The sequence below is a fragment of the Salvelinus namaycush genome, chromosome 34 (genome assembly GCF_016432855.1).
Source record: "Salvelinus namaycush isolate Seneca chromosome 34, SaNama_1.0, whole genome shotgun sequence".
Lineage (NCBI taxonomy): Eukaryota > Metazoa > Chordata > Actinopteri > Salmoniformes > Salmonidae > Salvelinus > Salvelinus namaycush.
This window is the reverse complement of record NC_052340.1, coordinates 4852571-4873399: the sequence shown is the minus strand read 5'-3', so window position 1 is coordinate 4873399 and position 20829 is coordinate 4852571. Positions and strand designations below refer to the sequence as shown.

Here is a 20829-nt window from a genome sequence, read left to right as displayed (position 1 = left end):
AGAGAGCACGAGGGAGGAAGGAACGGAGCAAAGGAGGGAGGGAGCGAGGGAACGTAATGGAGGAGGCCGCGAGTACGTGTTGATGCTGTACGTGGCGTCAGTATGATAAGAATAGAGATGGTGAGTGCAGCGCAGCGGAGACATCACCTTCAATCTCTCACTGGGGCAGGCCGTACTCTCCGTGTGTGTGTGTGTGTGTGTGTGTGTGTGTGTGTGTGTGTGTGTGTGTGTGTGTGTGTGTGTGTGTGTGTGTGTGTGTGTGTGTGTGTGAGCCTGGGCTGTATTTATAAACACAGAAGTCATTTTACATTATCAAAGCAGATTCATTTTTGCAAAGATTTATTTCTGGATACATTTCATTATTGCGTTTTTCATTTTAATTTCCAGAGCTTCAACTACATTTTCACTATTTTAACCTCTTTCATTATTTGAGTTTTAAGAAATACTTGGCTGTAAAACTGAAAATACTTGACTCAATTACTTTGCGGAAATAGCTGAAACAAAAGAACATCTAGAGATTCATACCTGTGTACACATCAAACACATTAGTAGTGACACTAACTCCAAAGGTACTATCCATGTAAATTAATGTAAAGCACTATAACACAATATGGCAGTAGAGAAAGACAGTGGTGTATAGTATGGTGACAAAGTTCAGGGATTCATTAGTGTGTGTGTGTGTGTGTCTGTGTGTCCGTGTGTGTGTGTGGACGAGGATGCCGACAGAAGCATGATGTTATATGGTCCTGGTCAGACAGAATGCCCCTGCAGTGCCCACGCAGAGACCCCGTTTGCAGAGCACACTCACACGGTCAGGAGTCGGAGCAGCCACTGTAAAACAAAACAGCAAAGAGAGGAGCAACCAGTCAGGGTTAGAGGGCATTAGTAAGGGTATAGCCTGTATAAAGGTTAGGGTCAGGGACAAGGTATAAGTTAGGCTTGAGGATATGGTCTGGCACAGGACATATTAGGGTCAGGTTATGATTCGTGTTTAGGGTCATGGTTACTGTCAAGATAGGGTTATGGCTAGTCTAAGGGTTGAACAGGAATGTGGACATTATGCTAGGGTTGTGGGTGAGGGTAGGGTTAGGGTTGAACCGGGATGTAGACATTGAGCTAGAGTTAGGGTTAGGGTTGAGGCTAAGGATATGGTTGAACCCGGATGTGGACGTGAAGTTAGGGTTAGGGCCAGGGTTCTGGTTGATTTCATAGTCAAGGAGGACTCACAGCATTGATTCCCACATCTTTGACCTCTGGGTTGCTCTCTGATTTATACAGGGCTGGGGAGAGGGGACACAAACACACACAATTTAAGGCAGAACATCATAACCGGCAACAAAACATAACTCGCCTAGGTGTGTGCGTGCGTGTGTGTTGACATACCGAATAGCTTGCGCAGCCTGGTGACGCAGGCCACAAAGCCATGGAAAGGCAGATGCGGCTCCCCAGAGCCAAACCTCTCCCACAGCAGCTGTATGACCTGGCCATCACACTGCACCCCTAGCAGGAGCGAGAGGGGAGGAGAGAAATGGGTTGTTATCCATTCAAGAATGGAGTGGAGGGTAAAATGTAACACACCATATGGAAAGTGATGGAGGGAGTGAGTGAATGAGTGAATGAGAGATTGAGGGAGGGAGTGTAAGAGGCAGAGAGAGAGAGAGAGAGAGAGAGAGTGTGTGTGTGTGTGTGTGTGTTACGGATACAAGTGTTCTGTGTGTATCCTGTGTGTATTTCTTTTCTCTCCTTCTCCCCTACTCACAGGTGACAATAATCATTCCCCAATCAGTCATCAATCAGTCGCTAATCGGAAGACACCTGCTCCTTTTCCCTTACCCAATCACAGTCCCTTTCCCTTGGTTTAAAACCCCTGTCAGTTGTTGTCTCCCCAGCTCAATCTCTTTGTAACATGCCTTCTGTCTGTAGATCGCTTGTGTGTTTTGCAGCTACATGTCACTTTGTCCCCACCTGTGAGTATTGTTTTGGTTATGGTGTTTGAGTGTTTGAGTGTTTGTTTGATGGTGGGAAAAGGGGGTAACCAGACAAGTCGCCCTTGGGCTACACTACCCGTAGTTAAACATTGTTAAAAACACTAGTTAGAACTGGGCGGACCACCCCCTGTATTTTTGGTTAGTTAGTTAGCTGTTTGTGAAGTAGGCTAGTCTAGCTTAGGGGTGTTTTTGAATTATTATTCTTTCATTCCTTGGGTCCCGCTCAGCCCCTTTTCCTGCTCCCCCCCATTTACCGTGTGTTTATAAATAAACATTTAGTGTTTGACGGTAATTAAGTTCTGTGTTATTTGTTCTCACTGTTACGTTTTCACTACTATAATTTGCATGAGTTGTGTTACGGGTCCCATTACCATCCCCCCTAGACTGTCGGGCCAAAGGGATTTGTAACATAAGTGGGGGCTCATCCGGGATCTGTCATTACTGACACCCATACCGCTTGTGCAGATTGTTTTAGTGGTCTAGTTCAGTGTTGAACGTTATAGCTAAAGTAGAATTGGTGTTTGCTATTTGTTGGCTCTGTGTAGTATTTAAAAATGGCTACATTTGATTTGAAGTCCTTTTTGGATAACCCTTCGTGGGAGGTTTTTGATAGGTGTCGTAGAGTTGATTTAATGACCTTGGCTGACCATTACTCAGTATTGATTCCACAGAATGTAGTTAAAGCGGAGGTTAAACAATTAGTGTTGAATGTTTTGTTGGAAGAACAGGTGCTTGTATTACCGCTGCCTGAGCCTACTACCCCTGTAGGGGATGTTGCTGCTCCTCTAAGCCCAGTGGTGTCTGAGGGCGAGGCTAAAGCTCCAGCCACATTGCCCCGTTTTGATCCACTCTCCCCACAGTCAACCGGTGGTACCAGGAGGGATGGCCGGTCAATACAGTTCCAACTGGAGGCGGAAGAGAGAGCCCAAATTAGGCGAGAGACTCTCCAGTTGGAGATGTGTAAAATTGAGGCAGAACGAGAACAGCGGCAGATGGAGTTAAAAATGGAGATGTGTCAAATTGAGGCAGAAAAAGAACGAGAACAGCGGCAGATGGAGTTAAAAATGGAGATGTGTAAAATTGAGGCAGAACGAGAACAGCGGCAGATGGAGTTAAAAATGGAGATGTGTCAAATTGAGGCAGAACGAGAACAGCGGCAGATGGAGTTAAAAATGGAGATGTGTCAAATTGAGGCAGAACAGCGGCAGATGGAGTTAAAAATGGAGATGTGTAAAATTGAGGCAGAACGAGAACAGCGGCAGATGGAGTTAAAAATGGAGATGTGTCAAATTGAGGCAGAAAAAGAACGAGAACAGCGGCAGATGGAGTTAAAAATGGAGATGTGTCAAATTGAGGCAGAAAAAGAACGAGAACAGCGGCAGATGGAGTTAAAAATGGAGATGTGTAAAATTGAGGCAGAACGAGAACAGCGGCAGATGGAGTTAAAAATGGAGATGTGTCAAATTGAGGCAGAACAGCGGCAGATGGAGTTAAAAATGGAGATGTGTAAAATTGAGGCAGAACGAGAACAGCGGCAGATGGAGTTAAAAATGGAGATGTGTCAAATTGAGGCAGAACAGCGGCAGATGGAGTTAAAAATGGAGATGTGTAAAATTGAGGCAGAACGAGAACAGCGGCAGATGGAGTTAAAAATGCGCCAGATGGAACTGGAGGCAGAGACAGCGAGGCTAGCCTTCGTTCCTGCAGTGACTGTTAGTGAGCCGTCCTCACCAACTAGAGCTCCCAACACTTTTGACATTAGTAGGCAGATTGCCTTGGTACCTTTGTTCAGGGAGTCAGAGGTTGACTCCTATTTTTGTGTATTTGAACGTATAGCCGTAGCCTTGAAATGGCCTAAAGAGGTATGGTGCCTATTACTTCAGTGTAAATTAACTGGTAAAGCCCAAGAGGTTTTGTCAGCGCTACCTCTGGAAGACAGTTTGACTTATGAAGTGGTCAAAGCTACTGTTCTTCGCGCCTATGAGCTTGTGCCTGAGGCATACCGACAGAGATTTAGGTCTCATAAGAAGTCTTCTAGTAAGACTTATGTGGAATTTGCTAGAGAGAAGGGAAATCTGTTTGATAAATGGCATGCTGCTAGCAAGGTAACTGATTTTAACTCTCTCCGGGAGTTAATTTTGTTGGAAGAGTTTAAAAATTGCTTACCTGAACGCATTGTAGTGTACCTAAACGAACAGAAAGTATCCTCCCTGTCAGAAGCGTCTGTGTTGGCAGACGAGTTTGTGTTGACGCACAAGAGTGTGTTTTCGGCTCATACTGAGAGTAGAGTTACAGAATTGCCTACTTATAGCCCTAGTCGGCCAGCAGTATATCAAGCACGCCAGAAAAATGAGCGTCCCTGTTTCTATTGTCATAAGGTGGGACATATGATTAATGATTGCTTCCTGCTAAAACGTAAACAAGGGATGCCTCTTCGTGCCAAGCCACCAACAGGTGTTGGTCTAATTCGTACGGTTGTGAGGTCTGAAACGAAACAGGTGCCTAAGGGTAAATGTATTTTGAAAGACCCAGTTCCCGACCGTAGTTATGAACCTTTCATTTTCGAGGGGTTTGTGTCCCTAGCGAATGACGAAGCGTCTCAGCGTCCGGTTAAAATCCTTAGAGATACTGGTGCGGCGCAGTCGTTTATATTGTCTGATGTGTTGCCCGTGTGTTACTGTGGTTCCAGTGTGTTAGTTCAGGGTATAGAAATGGGTTTTGTCCCAGTGCCATTGCACTTTGTGAAAGTACACTCTGAGTTAATCAGTGGAATATTCAGAGTGGGGGTACGTCCTATGTTGCCAGTAAAAGGTGTGACCTTTATAATGGGTAACGATATTGCCGGAGGAAAGGTAGTACCCGTATTGGAAGTATTGGATAAAAGTGACCATTCTCTCTCCAATGAGCTGGCACAGAGTTATCCACATGTCTTCCCTGCTTGTGCTGTCACTCGTGCTCAGGCACGACAAGAGAGTGACGTGATAGATTTGTCGAACACTGTTCTGTTCAAAGAGGATGATCAAGAGGATGGGTTGTGTGCTACCTCTGGGAAGCTGATCACCTCTGACAAACAGCCCAGGAAAGAAGCGAAGAATGTTGAACTTATTGCTGATGCAATACAGTTACCAGTCACTCGTGAGCAGCTGGTTGCTAACCAAAAGGTTGACACCAAGCTTGCTAAATGTTTTTCTAGTGTTGTCTCATTGGAAGAGGTAAAGAAGAAAAACGTGGCTTACTTCATTGATGGTAATCTCCTCATGCGTAAATGGACATCCCATAATGACGCGGGCGGAGATTGGAATGCTGTTTACCAAATAGTGATTCCTACAGCCTTTCGACAAAATGTGTTATCCCTTGCTCATGATCACCAGTGGTCTGGTCATTTAGGAATCACAAAAACTTATGATTGGATTCTTCGTCATTTCTTTTGGCCAGGTTTAAAACAAGATGTGGCTCAGTACTGTCGTACATGCCACACATGTCAGATAACAGGAAAACCAAATCAGGTTATTCCTCCCGCTCCTCTTTGTCCAATACCTGTCATAGGTGAACCATTCGAACATGTGGTGGTTGATTGTGTTGGACCATTACCGAAGACAAAATCGGGTAACCAGTTTCTGTTGACAATTATGTGTATGGCAACAAGATACCCCGAGGCCATTCCTCTGCGAAGGATTACAGCCCCGGTAGTGAGTAAAGCCTTAATTAAATTCTTCACGACATTCGGATTACCTAAGGTGGTACAAAGTGATCAAGGTACCAATTTCCTGTCCAAGCTTTTCAAGCAGGTGTTAAAATCCTTGTCAATTACGCACCGTGTGTCAAGCGCCTATCACCCAGAGTCTCAGGGTGCGCTTGAACGTTGGCATCAGACATTGAAGTCTATGCTACGTAAATATTGTTTGGAATCTGAGAAAGATTGGGATGAGGGAGTTCCTCTAGTTTTGTTTGCTGCTCGTGAAACTGTACAGGCGTCCCTAGGTTTCAGCCCGGCTGAACTAGTGTTTGGTCACACAGTGAGAGGACCAATGAAAGTTCTTAAAGAACAGTTTTTGTCCCAAGAGTTGTGTACAGGAGATGAAAATGTGTTGGACTACGTTAGTCGCTTTCGGGAGCGCCTACACCAAGCCTGTGCTCTTGCAAAGGAAGCTCTGTCTTCCTCCCAAAGGAGCATGAAAAGACACTATGATAAAGAGGCTGTTTCTCGTCCACTACAGCCAGGTGACCAAGTACTGGTGTTATTGCCTGTTCCAGGATCTTCACTGTCAGCTCGTTTCTCTGGTCCTTATTTCATTGAGAAGAAATTAAGTGAAACTGATTATGTGCTTCAAACGCCTGATAGAAAACGCCAATCTCGTGTGTGCCACATTAACATGTTAAAAGCATACCACACCCGACCCGTCACCAAAGTGGATAGTTCAAAAACAGAGGAAGGTACGGCTGTCTCCGCTGCTTCTACTGCTATGATAGTGGACTGTCATATTGATAATGTTGAGGGAGATGGATTAGAGTTGCGCAATACTCAGCAGCAGTGCGTTAGATTGCCCAACTCAGAAATGCTGCTGTCTATCCAGTCAGGTCTGGTTCATTTAACGGACGGACAGGCCGACGATGTTGTGAGGCTACTACACAGTTTTCCATGTCTCTTTAATGACGTTCCTACTCGCACAAACGTGTTGGAACATGACATTAATGTTGGAAATGCTACACCTATCAAGCAACACCCCTATCGTATCAACGCTTCCAAAAGGAAGATAATGAGGGATGAAGTGACATATTTGTTGGAGAATGACCTGGCTACGCCAAGTTCAAGCCCTTGGAGTTCTCCTTGCATTCTGGTTCCTAAACCTGATGGTACGTCCAGGTTATGCACGGATTATCGAAAGGTTAATTCTGTCACAATGCCAGATTCGTTCCCGTTACCCAGACTGGACGACTGTATCGACACTATTGGAGCTGCTAAGTATGTTACTAAGTTGGACCTCTTAAAAGGTTACTGGCAGGTTCCGTTAACTTCACGTGCTTCGGAGATTTCTGCCTTTGTAACCCCAGACAACTTCCTACAGTACTCAGTCATGGCTTTTGGGATGCGAAATGCACCAGCCACTTTCCAACGACTGGTTAACTCCGTATTAGCAGGAGTACCCAACTGTAGTGCTTATCTTGATGATCTGGTGATTTATTCGTCTGAGTGGTCAGATCATGTTGACTCTCTCAGGGTAGTATGTGAACGGTTGGCAGCTGCTTCGCTAACCCTGAACTTGGCAAAGTGCGAGTTTGGAAAAGCTACTGTTACTTATCTTGGCAAAGAGGTCGGCCATGGACAGGTGCGCCCTGTTGATGCCAAGGTCTTGGCTATAACTGCATTTCCCGCACCTACCACCAGACGACAGCTACGCCGCTTTTTAGGGATGGTTGGCTACTACCGTAGTTTCTGTCAAAATTTCTCTGCGGTAGTTGCTCCATTGACCGATTTGCTCAGTCCGGCTAAATCATTTGTGTGGTCTCCGGATTGTAAAATAGCTTTTGAATCTGCGAAAGCCCTCTTGTGTAATACCCCTGTACTTGCTGCTCCGGATTTTGAAAAACCGTTTCAACTTGAGGTAGATGCTAGTGCCAGAGGTGCTGGTGCTGTTCTACTGCAGCAGGACAAGAGTGGAGTGGATCATCCAGTGTGTTATTTTTCTCGGAAGTTTAACAAATGTCAGACAAGTTATGCCACAATAGAACAGGAAGCTCTTGCTTTGTTGTTGGCTCTGCAGTACTTTGAGGTGTACATTGGTTCCAGTGCCCTACCAGTGATTGTATATACGGACCACAACCCCTTAGTGTTTCTCCACCGTATGTACAATCAGAACCAGCGCCTAATGCGTTGGGCCCTGATTGTGCAAAATTATAATTTGGAGATCCGCCACAAAAAGGGTTCAGAAAATGTATTGGCAGATGCTTTGTCACGTGTGTAAAACTAATGATGTTTGTATGTTTTGTAAATGTGTTCGCAATCCCTAGGGTTGCGCTTTTAAGGGTGGGAGTGTTACGGATACAAGTGTTCTGTGTGTATCCTGTGTGTATTTCTTTTCTCTCCTTCTCCCCTACTCACAGGTGACAATAATCATTCCCCAATCAGTCATCAATCAGTCGCTAATCGGAAGACACCTGCTCCTTTTCCCTTACCCAATCACAGTCCCTTTCCCTTGGTTTAAAACCCCTGTCAGTTGTTGTCTCCCCAGCTCAATCTCTTTGTAACATGCCTTCTGTCTGTAGATCGCTTGTGTGTTTTGCAGCTACATGTCACTTTGTCCCCACCTGTGAGTATTGTTTTGGTTATGGTGTTTGAGTGTTTGTTTGATGGTGGGAAAAGGGGGTAACCAGACAAGTCGCCCTTGGGCTACACTACCCGTAGTTAAACATTGTTAAACACTAGTTAGAACTGGGCAGACCACCCCTTGTATTTTTGGTTAGTTAGTTAGCTGTTTGTGAAGTAGGCTAGTCTAGCTTAGGGGTGTTTTTGAATTATTATTCTTTCATTCCTTGGGTCCCGCTCAGCCCCTTTTCCTGCTCCCCCCCATTTACCGTGTGTTTATAAATAAACATTTAGTGTTTGACGGTAATTAAGTTGTCTGTGTTATTTGTTCTCACTGTTACGTTTTCACTACTATAATTTGCATGAGTTGTGTTACGGGTCCCATTACCATCCCCCCTAGACTGTCGGGCCAAAGGGATTCGTAACTGTGTGTGTGTGTGTACGAACCTGCAGCCTGGAGGGCCAGACTAAGCTCAAAGGGGCACATGGTCCCCGAAGAGTCCTGATCAAACTTGAAGAAGATGGACTGAAAGAGAGAGAGCGTGAGAGGTCAATGGCAGATGATTGAGTAACTGTAGCTAAGCAATATTACTAACTATAAACCAGGTATTTTGTGTCCTGGATGCTGATTGGCTGAAACAGCATTTCAGCTGTGTGTATATCAGACAATATACCATGGGTATGAAGCAAAAATACTTCTATTTATCTTGGTAACCAGTTTAGAAAAGCAATAAGGCACCTCTGGGGTTTGTGGTATAAGGCCAATATACCACTAAGGGCTGTATCCAGGCACTCCGCTTGCATTGTGCATAAGAACAGCCCACATAAACTGGCTGCCAACGTAATTAGAGCAGTAAAAATACATGTTTTGTCATACCCATGGTATACGGTCTGATATACCACAGCGTTCAGCCAATCAGCATTCAGGGTTGATTGGCAGTTTATAATGGCCAATATACCACACCACCTCTGGCTTTATTGCTTAACACCTTGGGGCTTGTCCCTCTAGTAGTCGTACCTGCAGACTGCGAAGAGAGGCCAGCACAGGCTCTGTCTGCTCTCGGGTCAGACTGCTACGCCCCCCAGTCTGACAGGTGGGTTAGGGACAGCTCTCAGACACAGACAGAGGCACTCAAAAGTACCGGGCCCGTATCCACAAAGCATATCAGAGTATGAGTGCTGATCTAGGATCAGTTTAGCGTTTTAGATCACAATGAATAAGATCCAATGGACAACTCCTAGATCAGGACTCCTGCTCTTAGGTGCTTTGTGGATACGGGCCCTGGCAAGCAAAACAAAGGCAGTGAGATGTATGGGGTAGGGTTGTGACAACTGGCCAAATAAAAGGATACATCCTCTCCGAAGATGAGCTGTCTGCATGTCTCCAGTGGCAGCTGGTAGTCTTTCTCCAAAACTGAGAGAGGGGGGAGGGGAGGAGTGAAAGAGGCAGATGATTTTAATGGTATATTAGCTATGAGGTTTTGCCTAGAGAAGTCATCTCTGTTTGCCCAAAAAGTTTGTCAACCTGATAGAGGAAACCTTGCTACTCTGCTCCCACCTACTGGCTGTTACTGGTACTGCATTGTAAGAATATTCTCCACAAGAGGACCAACATACAATAGTGGTACCCTTCATCACAGCAGTTTAGGGAGTTCTGCAACATGGTTTGACTAAATTAACCTTAGACATAACCTGAGTTCATTAATTATCTAACCTGAGTTAACCAGCTTCATGAACTCCTTTGCATTCAGCTTGTCGTCCTGCCAGGGAGATAAAACAGGTTAAGACTGTCTAAGGGAGATATTTCTCTTCTATGGTTGAGTTATATTTTAAGATAAGAGAATTCCTACAGGCCCCGCCATCTCATCAAAGGTCTTCTGTACTCTCTTGTGATCCTCTGGCAAGACTGGTGGCATTGACATTACCTGTGAAGGACACACACACACACACACACACGCATGCATGCACACACACATCGACAGTTGGCTTGCTGAACTGGAGAGCAGTAGTGCAGTAGAAGCATGCTTCAGTAAGGTTCAACTCACCATGAGGAAGCCAGTGGAGCAGGTGAAATCTTTGGTCCTGGAATACAAGGAGGAGCACCATCAGTCTCAATGCAATATGAGATTGTCACTGAAATGTCATCACCAGCATCATCATCACCCGCCCCCACCCACCCCTTCTGTACCCCAGATTGTTGGCAGTCTTGGAATAGATGCGGAGGAAGAATTCCGCAGGCTGGTTGGGACTGTAGGTGGAAGCCAGAATCACATAGTTTCCCGGGTCCAGCCTCACCTCCCTCCACACAGCCCTACGGTGACACAAGACAAGAAGAAGAGACGAGATACATCTTTATAGTCTGTTTTCATGAAAATGTGACACACCGTATTTGCAGTGAAGACTGGCTGCTGAGGTACAATACCTCAGGGGCTGGTACTTCCCAGAACTCCCCACAGGCTGCTGGGAAGAGAAGAAGCTCTGGCTCAGACACAGGCCCTGGAGCTACAAGAGGGGGAGCGGGGAGGAGAGGAGAGGAGAAGAGGAGAGAGAGGAAGAAGAAAGCAGATATAGAAGAGAGGGAGAGAAGGAGGTAGTGGTTGGAGGGAGAGGGGGGCAGCAGACATGGTTGTTAGATTAAAAGTGATGACATTATCTAACTAATGAAAATATGTCGTTTTTTCAAATACTCCACAACATGATACTCACCTTTGGAGGAACCTGCAGAGACAGGAAAAAACGTCAGACTAACTGAACATGTAGAACATTCAGATTCACAGCACATACAGGGACAAGGCATTTTCTCTCCCTCGCTCTCCCTTCCTCTCTCACCCTGTAGATGTGGAAGGCAATGTGGAGGAAGTTGACTTTATCCTTCTTTCTCCGGTTTTTCTGCAGTAGTTCCACCAACACGGTGCACTGCTTCGCTTTCTCCTTCTGATTCTCGGCCACCTTCTTCTCCTCCGGGGTCATCGCATGATCATCATCGTGCTCTGCGAGGATAAGCTGGAACTGGGGATTCTTCCAGAAAGATCCTACAATAGAGGAGGGATTGGTGAAAAGGAAGGTAGCAAATGACAAGTAGATGAAATGACAAACGTTCTGCTTTTGGAAACACACACACACTCACGAGGGTAAGTACAGCTTCCCCCTGCGGTGGAGCCCGATACCCAGGAGCCTTTATGGGAGCTGAGGGTCCAGGAAGAGATGGGGGCGGCAGGGGAGTCGGGGTCGGTGGGTGTGTCCTCGTCCACTATGGGGTCAGGGTCCACACTGCACAGCTCCACTGTGCCAAACAGTTTGCTGAAGTCCTCCGCACTGATCCTGACACATAGAGAGGGATGCACACTGTTAGAATGTGTCCGTGTGCTGCTGTTGTATTGTGTGAAACTAGATTATATGTTAGACATTTATTAAAGTGTCATTCCACAATGATACAATAGTTGACAATGCAAAATGCAGATTTTAAAAGACCACATTGTGGACAACTCAAATAGAGTTTTGAGACACGAAAAAGCAGTCATAGTCCAACATGGTACAGTATTTAATTTGGAGTCATCTGTAATACATTACATCATCTATGCATTATTGGTATCAGTTATAATACATTACATTGTATTTACACATGTATGCATAAACAAAAACAAAGTACAGCAGAAATAAGGTGAGACTGGTCGATGTATGTGTCTTCGCGTGTTTGTGTCTACGTGTTTTTGTGTCTACGTGTTTTTGTGTCTACGTGTTTTTGTGTCTACATGTTTTTGTGTCTTCGCGTGTTTGTGTCTTCGCGTGTTTGTGTCTACATGTTTTTGTGTCTACGTGTTTTTGTGTCTTCGCGTGTTTGTGTCTACGTGTTTTTGTGTCTACGTGTTTTTGTGTCTACGTGTTTTTGTGTCTTCGCGTGTTTGTGTCTACGTGTTTTTGTGTCTACGTGTTTTTGTGTCTACGTGTTTTTGTGTCTACGTGTTTTTGTGTCTACGTGTTTTTGTGTCTTCGCGTGTTTGTGTCTACGTGTTTTTGTGTCTACGTGTTTTTGTGTCTACGTGTTTTTGTGTCTACGTGTTTTTGTGTCTTCGCGTGTTTGTGTCTACGTGTTTTTGTGTCTACGTGTTTTTGTGTCTTCGCGTGTTTGTGTCTACGTGTTTTTGTGTCTACGTGTTTTTGTGTCTACGTGTTTTTGTGTCTTCGCGTGTTTGTGTCTACGTGTTTTTGTGTCTACGTGTTTTTGTGTCTTCGCGTGTTTTTGTGTCTACGTGTTTTTGTGTCTACGTGTTTTTGTGTCTACGTGTTTTTGTGTCTTCGCGTGTTTGTGTCTACGTGTTTTTGTGTCTACGTGTGTTTGTAATGCCAGAACCTACCAGAACTCTCCGTCCTCACTATTTTTCAGTGCAATCCTTTTCTTTTCAGCAGCATCCACATCATCCCAGTCTTTACTCCTGCAATTACACACACACAGGAAAATGAGCACAGGATTACTGTGTAACGACAAAATGAAACACACACACACACACACACACACACACACACACACACACACACACTTCCTCACTTGTCACTCCAGGGTCCAGAGTACTCCACAAAGCCCCAGGGGTTCCTCAGCCTCAGCAACAAGGCCTCACCAGCCGACTTCTTCACCTGAACCACACACACACACACACACACGCACACAAACAATTATGTTAGCAAAATGGGAAAGTGGATTCTTTTCTGATGACTTTAGCTTGGTGAAGCACAGTATGTTACATACCGTGTCAGTGTCTGTGATGGCGTAGGCGTGGCCCTTCACCAGTCCCTCTGCAGTCACTGTGCCTATCTCAAGATAGTTAGTAGCCTGTGGAGATACACAGCACATAGAGAGCAACTTGCTTCTTACACAGTGACAGTCACACTTGCCATCACAGTAGCTATTGACGAAGGAGCGGTGTGGGTGTCAGAAAGGTATGTAGCTATGTTGGTACAGTATTCACCATGTGCCATGGGTGTAAGTGTGTGTGTGTGTGTGTTCTTGCTTGCATGCTTGTGTGTGTTTGTGCTGTACCTGTATGAAGCAGCTGAGAAGGCTGCCACGGGACACGGCATCAGAGAGGGCTTTCCACATGATCCTGGGGGTGCGTGAGGATACAGGGAGGGAGTAGGCTATGCCGCCTGTGAAGTCCTCCATTGCCTCAGAGATATTACCCCCCTTCAGACTGCCATATGACCCGATCAGCCTGCTCCGAGATAGGGATAGAGGGAGCAGGCGAAAGGGGTGTGTGGAGAGAAAGGGGGAGGGGATAGAGTGGTGGGGGAGAGGAAGGAGAGAGGAATGAGGGAGATAAAGGAAGGGGACATTTTCTAGATTGACATTTTCTGTCATTTAGCAGATGCTCTTATTCAAAGTGCCTTACGATAAACGTATTCAAATGAGGAGGCTGAAACCTCATAAGAGCATTGTCAGGCATACACAAACACTACAACCATGTAGCATATTACACAAGCGCACACACACACACACACACACACACCCGGTTGACTGACTTGGCATAGGCTTTCTCCACCAGGGCGCTCCAGTACTCGTTGCGGGTACAGGAGTAGCTGAAGAGCAGGCGGCCTCCGCGTACAGGCAGCCTGTCATCCACTACCACCTCCACCCACTCACCATACTGCCAAAACTACACAGGGAGGGGGAGGGAGGAGGTGGGAGGGAGAGGGAGGTACGGAGGGAGGTACGGAGGGAGAGGGCGGTAGCGAGGGAGAGGGAGGCATAAAGAGGGTGGACAGTAAGGGAGGGAGAAGGGATGAGGGGGATGTAGGGAGGAGGGGAGAGAGACATCTACATTGAATGGGTTGCATAACAGTGGGCAAGTACAGGCCTGCATTAAAACATCATAGAGGTCATGAGTTATGACTTAGTGATGTTCTCTAATTACTTGCCCATAACCAAGGTTGTGTGTGTGTGTGTGTGTGTGTGTGTGTGTGTGTGTGTGTGTGTGTGTGTGTGTGTGTGTGTGTGTGTAGCTACCTACAAGTCTGGACTACACTCCCAACATAACCCCTCCAGCTCTCTAAATCTACACATATTTATCCCCCTTCCTTACGACAAACACGTTAAGTCATGCCCCACATACTTCACTGAGAGGACATGAGAAAATATTCAAGCAATTACAGAAAATCCCTGAGTCATAACTCATGGCCTCTGTGTTTTAATGTTTCCATTGCATGTCTTTTCACAGATGTTACTTCATGAGACAATGTTTTGGTAATGACTGGTAATCAATCCCTTTAACCTGACACAATTAGTCCAGAGACCAATTGAATGATAATGACGTCAGGGGCAAGTTTGCAGAGACGAGAGAGAGAACGGGTTAGAGACGTGTGTACGAAAATGTGTGTGTGTGGGGGGTAATTAGAGATCTCCCTCGTTAGTGATGGAAAGGGGGGATGAAAGGTGTGTGTGTTGGGGGGTCATAAATCTAGTAGGGTAATTATATAGCAGTATAAGCAAACTAGTACAAGCAAAGTTAATCTAGGGCAGAGGTCATCAACTAGATTTTGCCACAGGCCAATTTTTTCTTGAATGGATGGTCAGGCGGGAACATAATAACAAATTATTTGTAGACTGAAAAATGACCGCAAGAAGCCCAAACAGATATAATATTTTACTAAAACAACCCTTTCAAAGTTTGCTTACATACGATCACATATATCTCCATAGCACAGGAGGTTGGTGGCACCTTAATTGGGGAGGACGGGCACGTGGTAATGGCTGGAGAGGAATATAAGTTACACCACCCAACTTGGTCTCAAAGCATTTTGTATTATTCTGTACGTAAACCCAAACCACTCCAGTTAGTATGATATGTCACGTTTCGTGTGGTTACATAAGACAGATAGTCACTAAAAGCAAAAACAAAAGGAGGGTGGCTGTGGATGGATGGATGGATGGATGGATGGACGGGTGGGTGCACAGCGAGAACGTCTAGCAACCCAAAGATTGCGAGTTCAAATCTCATCACGACCAACATTAGTATTTTAGCAACTTTTCAACTACTTACTACTGTTTTAGCTCCTTTGCATCTACTTAGCATGTTAGCTAACCCTTCCCCTAACCTTAACCCTTTTAGCTAACCCTTCCCCCTAACCTTAACCCTTTTAGCTAACCCTTTCCCCTAACCTGAACCCTTTTAGCTAACCCTAACCGTAACCCTTTTAGCTAACCCTAACCGTAACCCTTTTAGCTAACCCTTAAACCTAACTCCTAAACTGAACCCTAACCCCTAACACATAGCCTAGCTAATGTTAGCCAGATAGCTAACGTTAGGGACCTAGCTAGAATCCATAACATATCATACATTTTTCATATTCATAACATATTGTACGTTTTGCAAATTTGTAACAAATAATATAAAATTGTAATTCGTAACATATACAAAATGGATGATGGACAACCACAAATGAATACATACTACATGAAACGTAACATATCATACTAAATGGAGTATTTGCCCCACCTGGTCCCATAACACACACTAACACATGCCTATATTCTCTTATTTCCTTTGTTCCCTTATTAAGAACTCTTTACGACTGATAAATAGCTAACAAAATAGCTACATGGACCGAGTTTACCTTGTATCTTTGTATATTTGCTGTCTCTATGCACACTCACAGGGCCCTACGCACTCACACACACTGTCACTCCAACGCACACACAAACACTCACTCCATCATTTTCCCACTCACACATACATTTATACTGACTCTACACACCCGCACAACCACTCACATACAAGCTGCTGCTACTCTTATATCCTGTTGCCTAGTCCCCTATACATATCTACCTCTATCACTCCAATATCCCTGCACATGTAAATATGGTATTGGAATTTACTTTAAAAATATTTCCTGTATATAGTATATATACTTACTATATATTGTATATATACTTACTTTATTGTGTATTTCATATTTCTTATTCTTATATCTCGTGTGTTATTTTTTCTATTAATACGTTTGCTATTGATTACTGCATTGTTGGGTTTTGAGTTTGAAAGAAAGGCATTTCACTGTACTTGTGACATGAAAACTTGACACTACTACTTTTCAGTCCTGCTTTTGCTACTCTCGCTCTTTTACATGGCATGCTGCACTAATACGATGGTAATGGACATTCTCATTGTAACAACAAAAAGTGAGTATGCAGAACACATGTACACAGCAAGCACAGGAACCCTCCCCAGGCATTACCGTGAAGTGGAAGATGCCAGCGTAGGATTCTGTCAGGCTCTGATTGGGTGGTACCACTTTGACAAAGAGATTGGGGTGCATGGTAAGGCAGGACAGGGCAGCCAGAAGCCAACAGTCACCTATTAGAAAAAGAAAGAGACAGGCCAAAGGCATGATAACTAGCGGTATGAATTCGATTTTATTTCAATTGATTCTACATGTTTTGTTTCTTTCATTTCAAATCATTTCCTGACGCTTGAGGAAGTTCTAACGCTGCAGAGTTCCCACACTCACACACTCTCTCCCTCACAAACACACACACAAGCACAAGTGCACACAAACATGCCTGTACACACACAGGCACATTCCTCTCTAACGGTAAACAGCTGCTCTTTGTGTCCATGTAGATGAAAGAAAGAGGTGTTGATGTTTGATGCACACACACACACACACACACACACACACACACACACACACACACACACACACACACACACACACACACACACACACACACACAGGATGCCACATTGCCACCAGATCCATTACACAAACCTTGAGGACAAATAATGAAGCAATAACAAGAAAGCAACATGAGAATTCTCCCTATTTCACAACAATGAAAAACAGACTGGACATCGCATGAAAAGCGGTGATAAACAAGGCACATTATTTTTCATGGGAGAAAGGGGTGTGGTCACAGGGTCCATTTTAGACCCACAGATACTCCGGGAGGTTGGGACTGGGAGGTGAGAGCACAGAATGTCACCCCGATCCTCATCCTGTTGGGACATGTGTTTGGAGCGGAGCCCCTGGGGCGGTGTGGAGGGGTGACATATTCAATGTGATTAGAGGATATCTATCAGAGTCTGACCCATACAGATAGTAGAACCAGGATATCATCTCGACCCCATTCCCAGGAGAATAGGTTTGGAGAGGTGAGGTCAATCTAGTTATACATGAAAACTGTGAGTTGGAGTGAACATAAGTGTCTACCTGTTATTGCAATGATATCCCATCCTACGATGCTTAAAACACACGCACACTTACCCAGCTGGCCCTGGCAGATATCGGTGGTGCAGGTTGTGTCCTCCACAAACACAGCATTGGCACTGATCTCCTGCAGAGAGAGCGACACGGGGCAGAGGTCAAGTCTACAGTTTACACTGTCTGAGGGAATGTGGAACTCTTGTTTCATTCACATAACAGTTGACTGGATGAGGACCAAGCAACGTTGGTGATTTCAACTGCATCACAAACGTTTCATGGTTGCTCTCATGATTCCATGTCTTTTCTGCTTTTAGTGATATCCTGTCCAGCTGTTTGGCACAGACTCTGTAAGTTCTCTTTCTTTTCTCTCTCGACATTCTCCGTGCTGTCAATTCGCGCTCTTCTCTCTCTGAATACGCTCCAGCAGATCAACCTATCTTCCTCGGAACTAGACGACACCTGACAGTGAGTCAGCTCCGGTGTAGCCTACATCTGTCCAGGAGCATCACCCAATTGTACACAACTAGACCTACTCATATCCTCATCAACCTCAATTCATAATGTCAATGTAAAAATGGCTACAGATATGCATAAAATAAGCATGACTATCTTGAGTAAGAAAATGTATTGCAATTTAGATGTATGTTTTTGAGAGTGACCACATGGCTGGCTATCATGTAGACCAGGGTTCCCCAAACTCTGTCCTGCCCCCCCCCCCTGCACATCCCCCCCCCCCCCCCCCCCCCCCCCCCCCCCCCTAGCACTACATAGCTAATTACAATCATCCAAAGCTTGGTGATGAGTTTGTTTTTTGAATCAGCTGTACAGTGCTAGGGCAAAAAACAAAATGTGCACGGGGGGGCAGGAACGAGTTTGGGGAACCCTGATGTAGCCCAGTGGTCACCAATCGGTCGATCACGATCGACTGGTCCATCTTCAAGGCATCCCTCGTCGATCACCAAACATTCCTGTAGAAAAGCCAACGATCAAGGATTGCGCTCCTTTTTTGTGTGTGTTGCGCTGCCAACTCTGCCTACCTGGCAGACGGGGAGATCTGTGGCTAAATCGAGTGTGCCTACGGCACTGGCCAATCCGGTAGCTCAAATCACCGCGCCTACAGCTTCCGTCACCCTGGCCACAAAATTTGATACTAGCCTATGTGAGATTTCATAACTTTTAAAACCATGACCAGAGAGAGACTGTCAAAGAATAACCTACAGCGAAGAGCTGCTATTCTGAGTGAGTTCACATCTAAGTTTTTATTCAGTACTGTTTTATTTAACCAGGCAAGTCAGTTAAGAACAAATTCTTATTTATAATGACGACCTACCAAATCTGGGCCAATTGTGCACCGCCCTATTGGACTCCCAATCACAGCCATATGTGAACCAGGGACTGTAGTGACACCTCTTAGCACTGAGATGCAGTGCCTTAGACCACTGCGCCACTCAGGAGCCCTATTAAAACACTATTACAAACAAAAGGCACTTCTTCCTACTTCCACTGGAGCTGCACTGAATGAGTATCCAAGTGTAGGCTACCAATAGCCCTGCATTTTTATTAATATTAGCATTTCGTCATGTTTATTGTAATATCAACGAATATGTAGCTTTCTCTGGTCATAGGGACAACATTAATTTGTGCATGAGGCAGACGCGGTTTGAATGGTTCGAGTTTCGCCATCAGGTGGAAGATTGTGTCCTCTCTCTCTGGTCAGTCTCACCAGAGGAAAGGAAGGAGAGAGCAGGGACCGTGAGAGAGCAGGGACTCTGCTGCTCTCTCCCTCTCTCAGCTGAGACTAATGCTGTGTTCAAAGCAACTCGGAAATCTCAGACTTCAGTGTGTTCAAGACAACTGGGAACTCGGGAATAAACGAGATCCGACTTCGGGGAAAAAATCTTTAACGGTCATCCAGCTCGGAATTCCAAGTCGGAAATATTTCTGGAGCTCTGACTTTCCGGCCTGAAAATCACTAATATCACGATTTGACTTTTTTCTTCTTCTTGTTCCCAGTTGTCTTGAACGCACAATGACCATCAGAGGCAGTTAGCATCAGTCCAGTAAAATAAAAAAGCGAATTATTTAAATGTATACTGTGCCTCGCAAGTGCGACAACTGATCTATTTTGTTATCAAAGCTCGAGTTTTGAAATATAATATGGCCTAAGAATAACAATATTGGCCGGCCAGGCATATAGCCAGTATGCTGTGATAATGTATTTGGCCTACTGCACAAACCTCAACCCTACAGAACAGTTTTATTATTTTAATATTTTATTTTTTAAAGTCATGTTTAAAAAAAAATCTGTGCGGTAGATCTCGACTTGCTTGTGTATACACTGATAGGACAGTAGCCTACCTTGGGTCGCAGCCACTTGATCTCCTTTTTGGGATCCGGGTCGGTAGGCATACCGATTGAGCTCTGGTCCGGGGCGAAGGTTGAGTCAGAGAACAGCGAACCGGATTTAACGCACGCATCTAGGAGGGCTACATAGTCCTGGTCCCGAAATTGAACAGGGTTGGCAATGGAACCGGTTGCGACCTGCTGAGTCTCCATGTTCAAGTTGAGATCAATTTGGAAAAATAGTAAATGTAGCCTAATTAGAGTTAAACTATGCCAGCTACCCTATTTTGACTCACTCGTCTATGCTTATTTTTTGGGACTTGTGCAACAACCCCAGTTCTTAAATACACACACACACTCATTCACCCGTATGGAGACTTAGGGGCGCCTCCCTTACTCGAACCATCCCAGAAAGGTATGCAGAGACCCCCGGAGGTTTGGAATTCTCCCCTTTTGTTAACACAATCAACGTTTCCCTATACTGTGGCCGGAATTGTGATCGAATCAAAGTCATGTTAGCCACTTTCAATGCAACAAATATGAAACAAAACGAATTATGCAAGACTTAGTAGGAGGGTGTATGCAAAACAAACTATGCAAGATATTTTGCAGAGAACTTCTGAGTAGAATTAAATTGCAACGACTGGCACAAGCGAGTAGATAGATGTGCTTGTTTTGAGATAAAAGAGAGAGCCGTATGTACTGCCACGTGTGCACATTTGTTGATATTCTTTCTTAGTTGGTGAGTTATTAGCCCAGTTATAGCTCATTTCTGGTCAGCGATTATGGAGTGATTGCTTCATACAAAAGCAGAAACCGTGTATATTTCTAGCCATCTGAGTCAAGTAGCTGTTTTTATGTCTTAAAAGGGCAGTGTTGTATTTTGAGACATGCTTGAATAAGCTAAGTAGCCAATAGGCAGACGGTAGCATACATTGTTGTCTGATTCTCTGTAATAATAAAAATTATATGGGAATAATAATGCATTTTATTTTGTAAAGT

At 44.8% G+C, this 20829-nt stretch overlaps 1 protein-coding gene across 1 annotated transcript; it reads right to left on the bottom strand.

The window, feature by feature from the left end:
• Positions 1 to 354: 354 nt before the first annotated feature.
• On the bottom strand, positions 355 to 20040 carry LOC120029132 (calpain-9-like). Its single transcript, XM_038974438.1, has 21 exons — positions 19843 to 20040; positions 17545 to 17614; positions 16516 to 16634; positions 13807 to 13940; positions 13328 to 13499; positions 13037 to 13120; positions 12839 to 12924; positions 12648 to 12725; positions 11420 to 11613; positions 11122 to 11324; positions 10715 to 10794; positions 10481 to 10603; positions 10338 to 10374; positions 10143 to 10217; positions 10007 to 10052; positions 9645 to 9706; positions 9311 to 9379; positions 8740 to 8818; positions 1384 to 1500; positions 1228 to 1280; positions 355 to 831 (listed from the first exon to the last, which is right to left on the bottom strand). Exons 1-21 carry the CDS (start codon positions 20038 to 20040, stop codon positions 805 to 807), a joined length of 2106 nt encoding a protein of 701 aa, XP_038830366.1. The 3' UTR covers positions 355 to 804.
• Between the last annotated feature and the right edge of the window lie 789 nt (positions 20041 to 20829).

Coding starts and splice junctions, on each gene's coding strand:
- LOC120029132 (XM_038974438.1), bottom strand. CDS start 20,040: ATGGAGACTCAGCAGGTCGCAACCGGTTCCATTGCCAACCCTGTTCAA. Junction 1,501..8,739: donor TCTGGCCCTCCAGGCTGCAG/GTTCGTACACAC, acceptor CGCTCCTGCTAG/GGGTGCAGTGTGATGGCCAG. Junction 832..1,227: donor AAGATGTGGGAATCAATGCT/GTGAGTCCTCCT, acceptor TTTGTTTTACAG/TGGCTGCTCCGACTCCTGAC.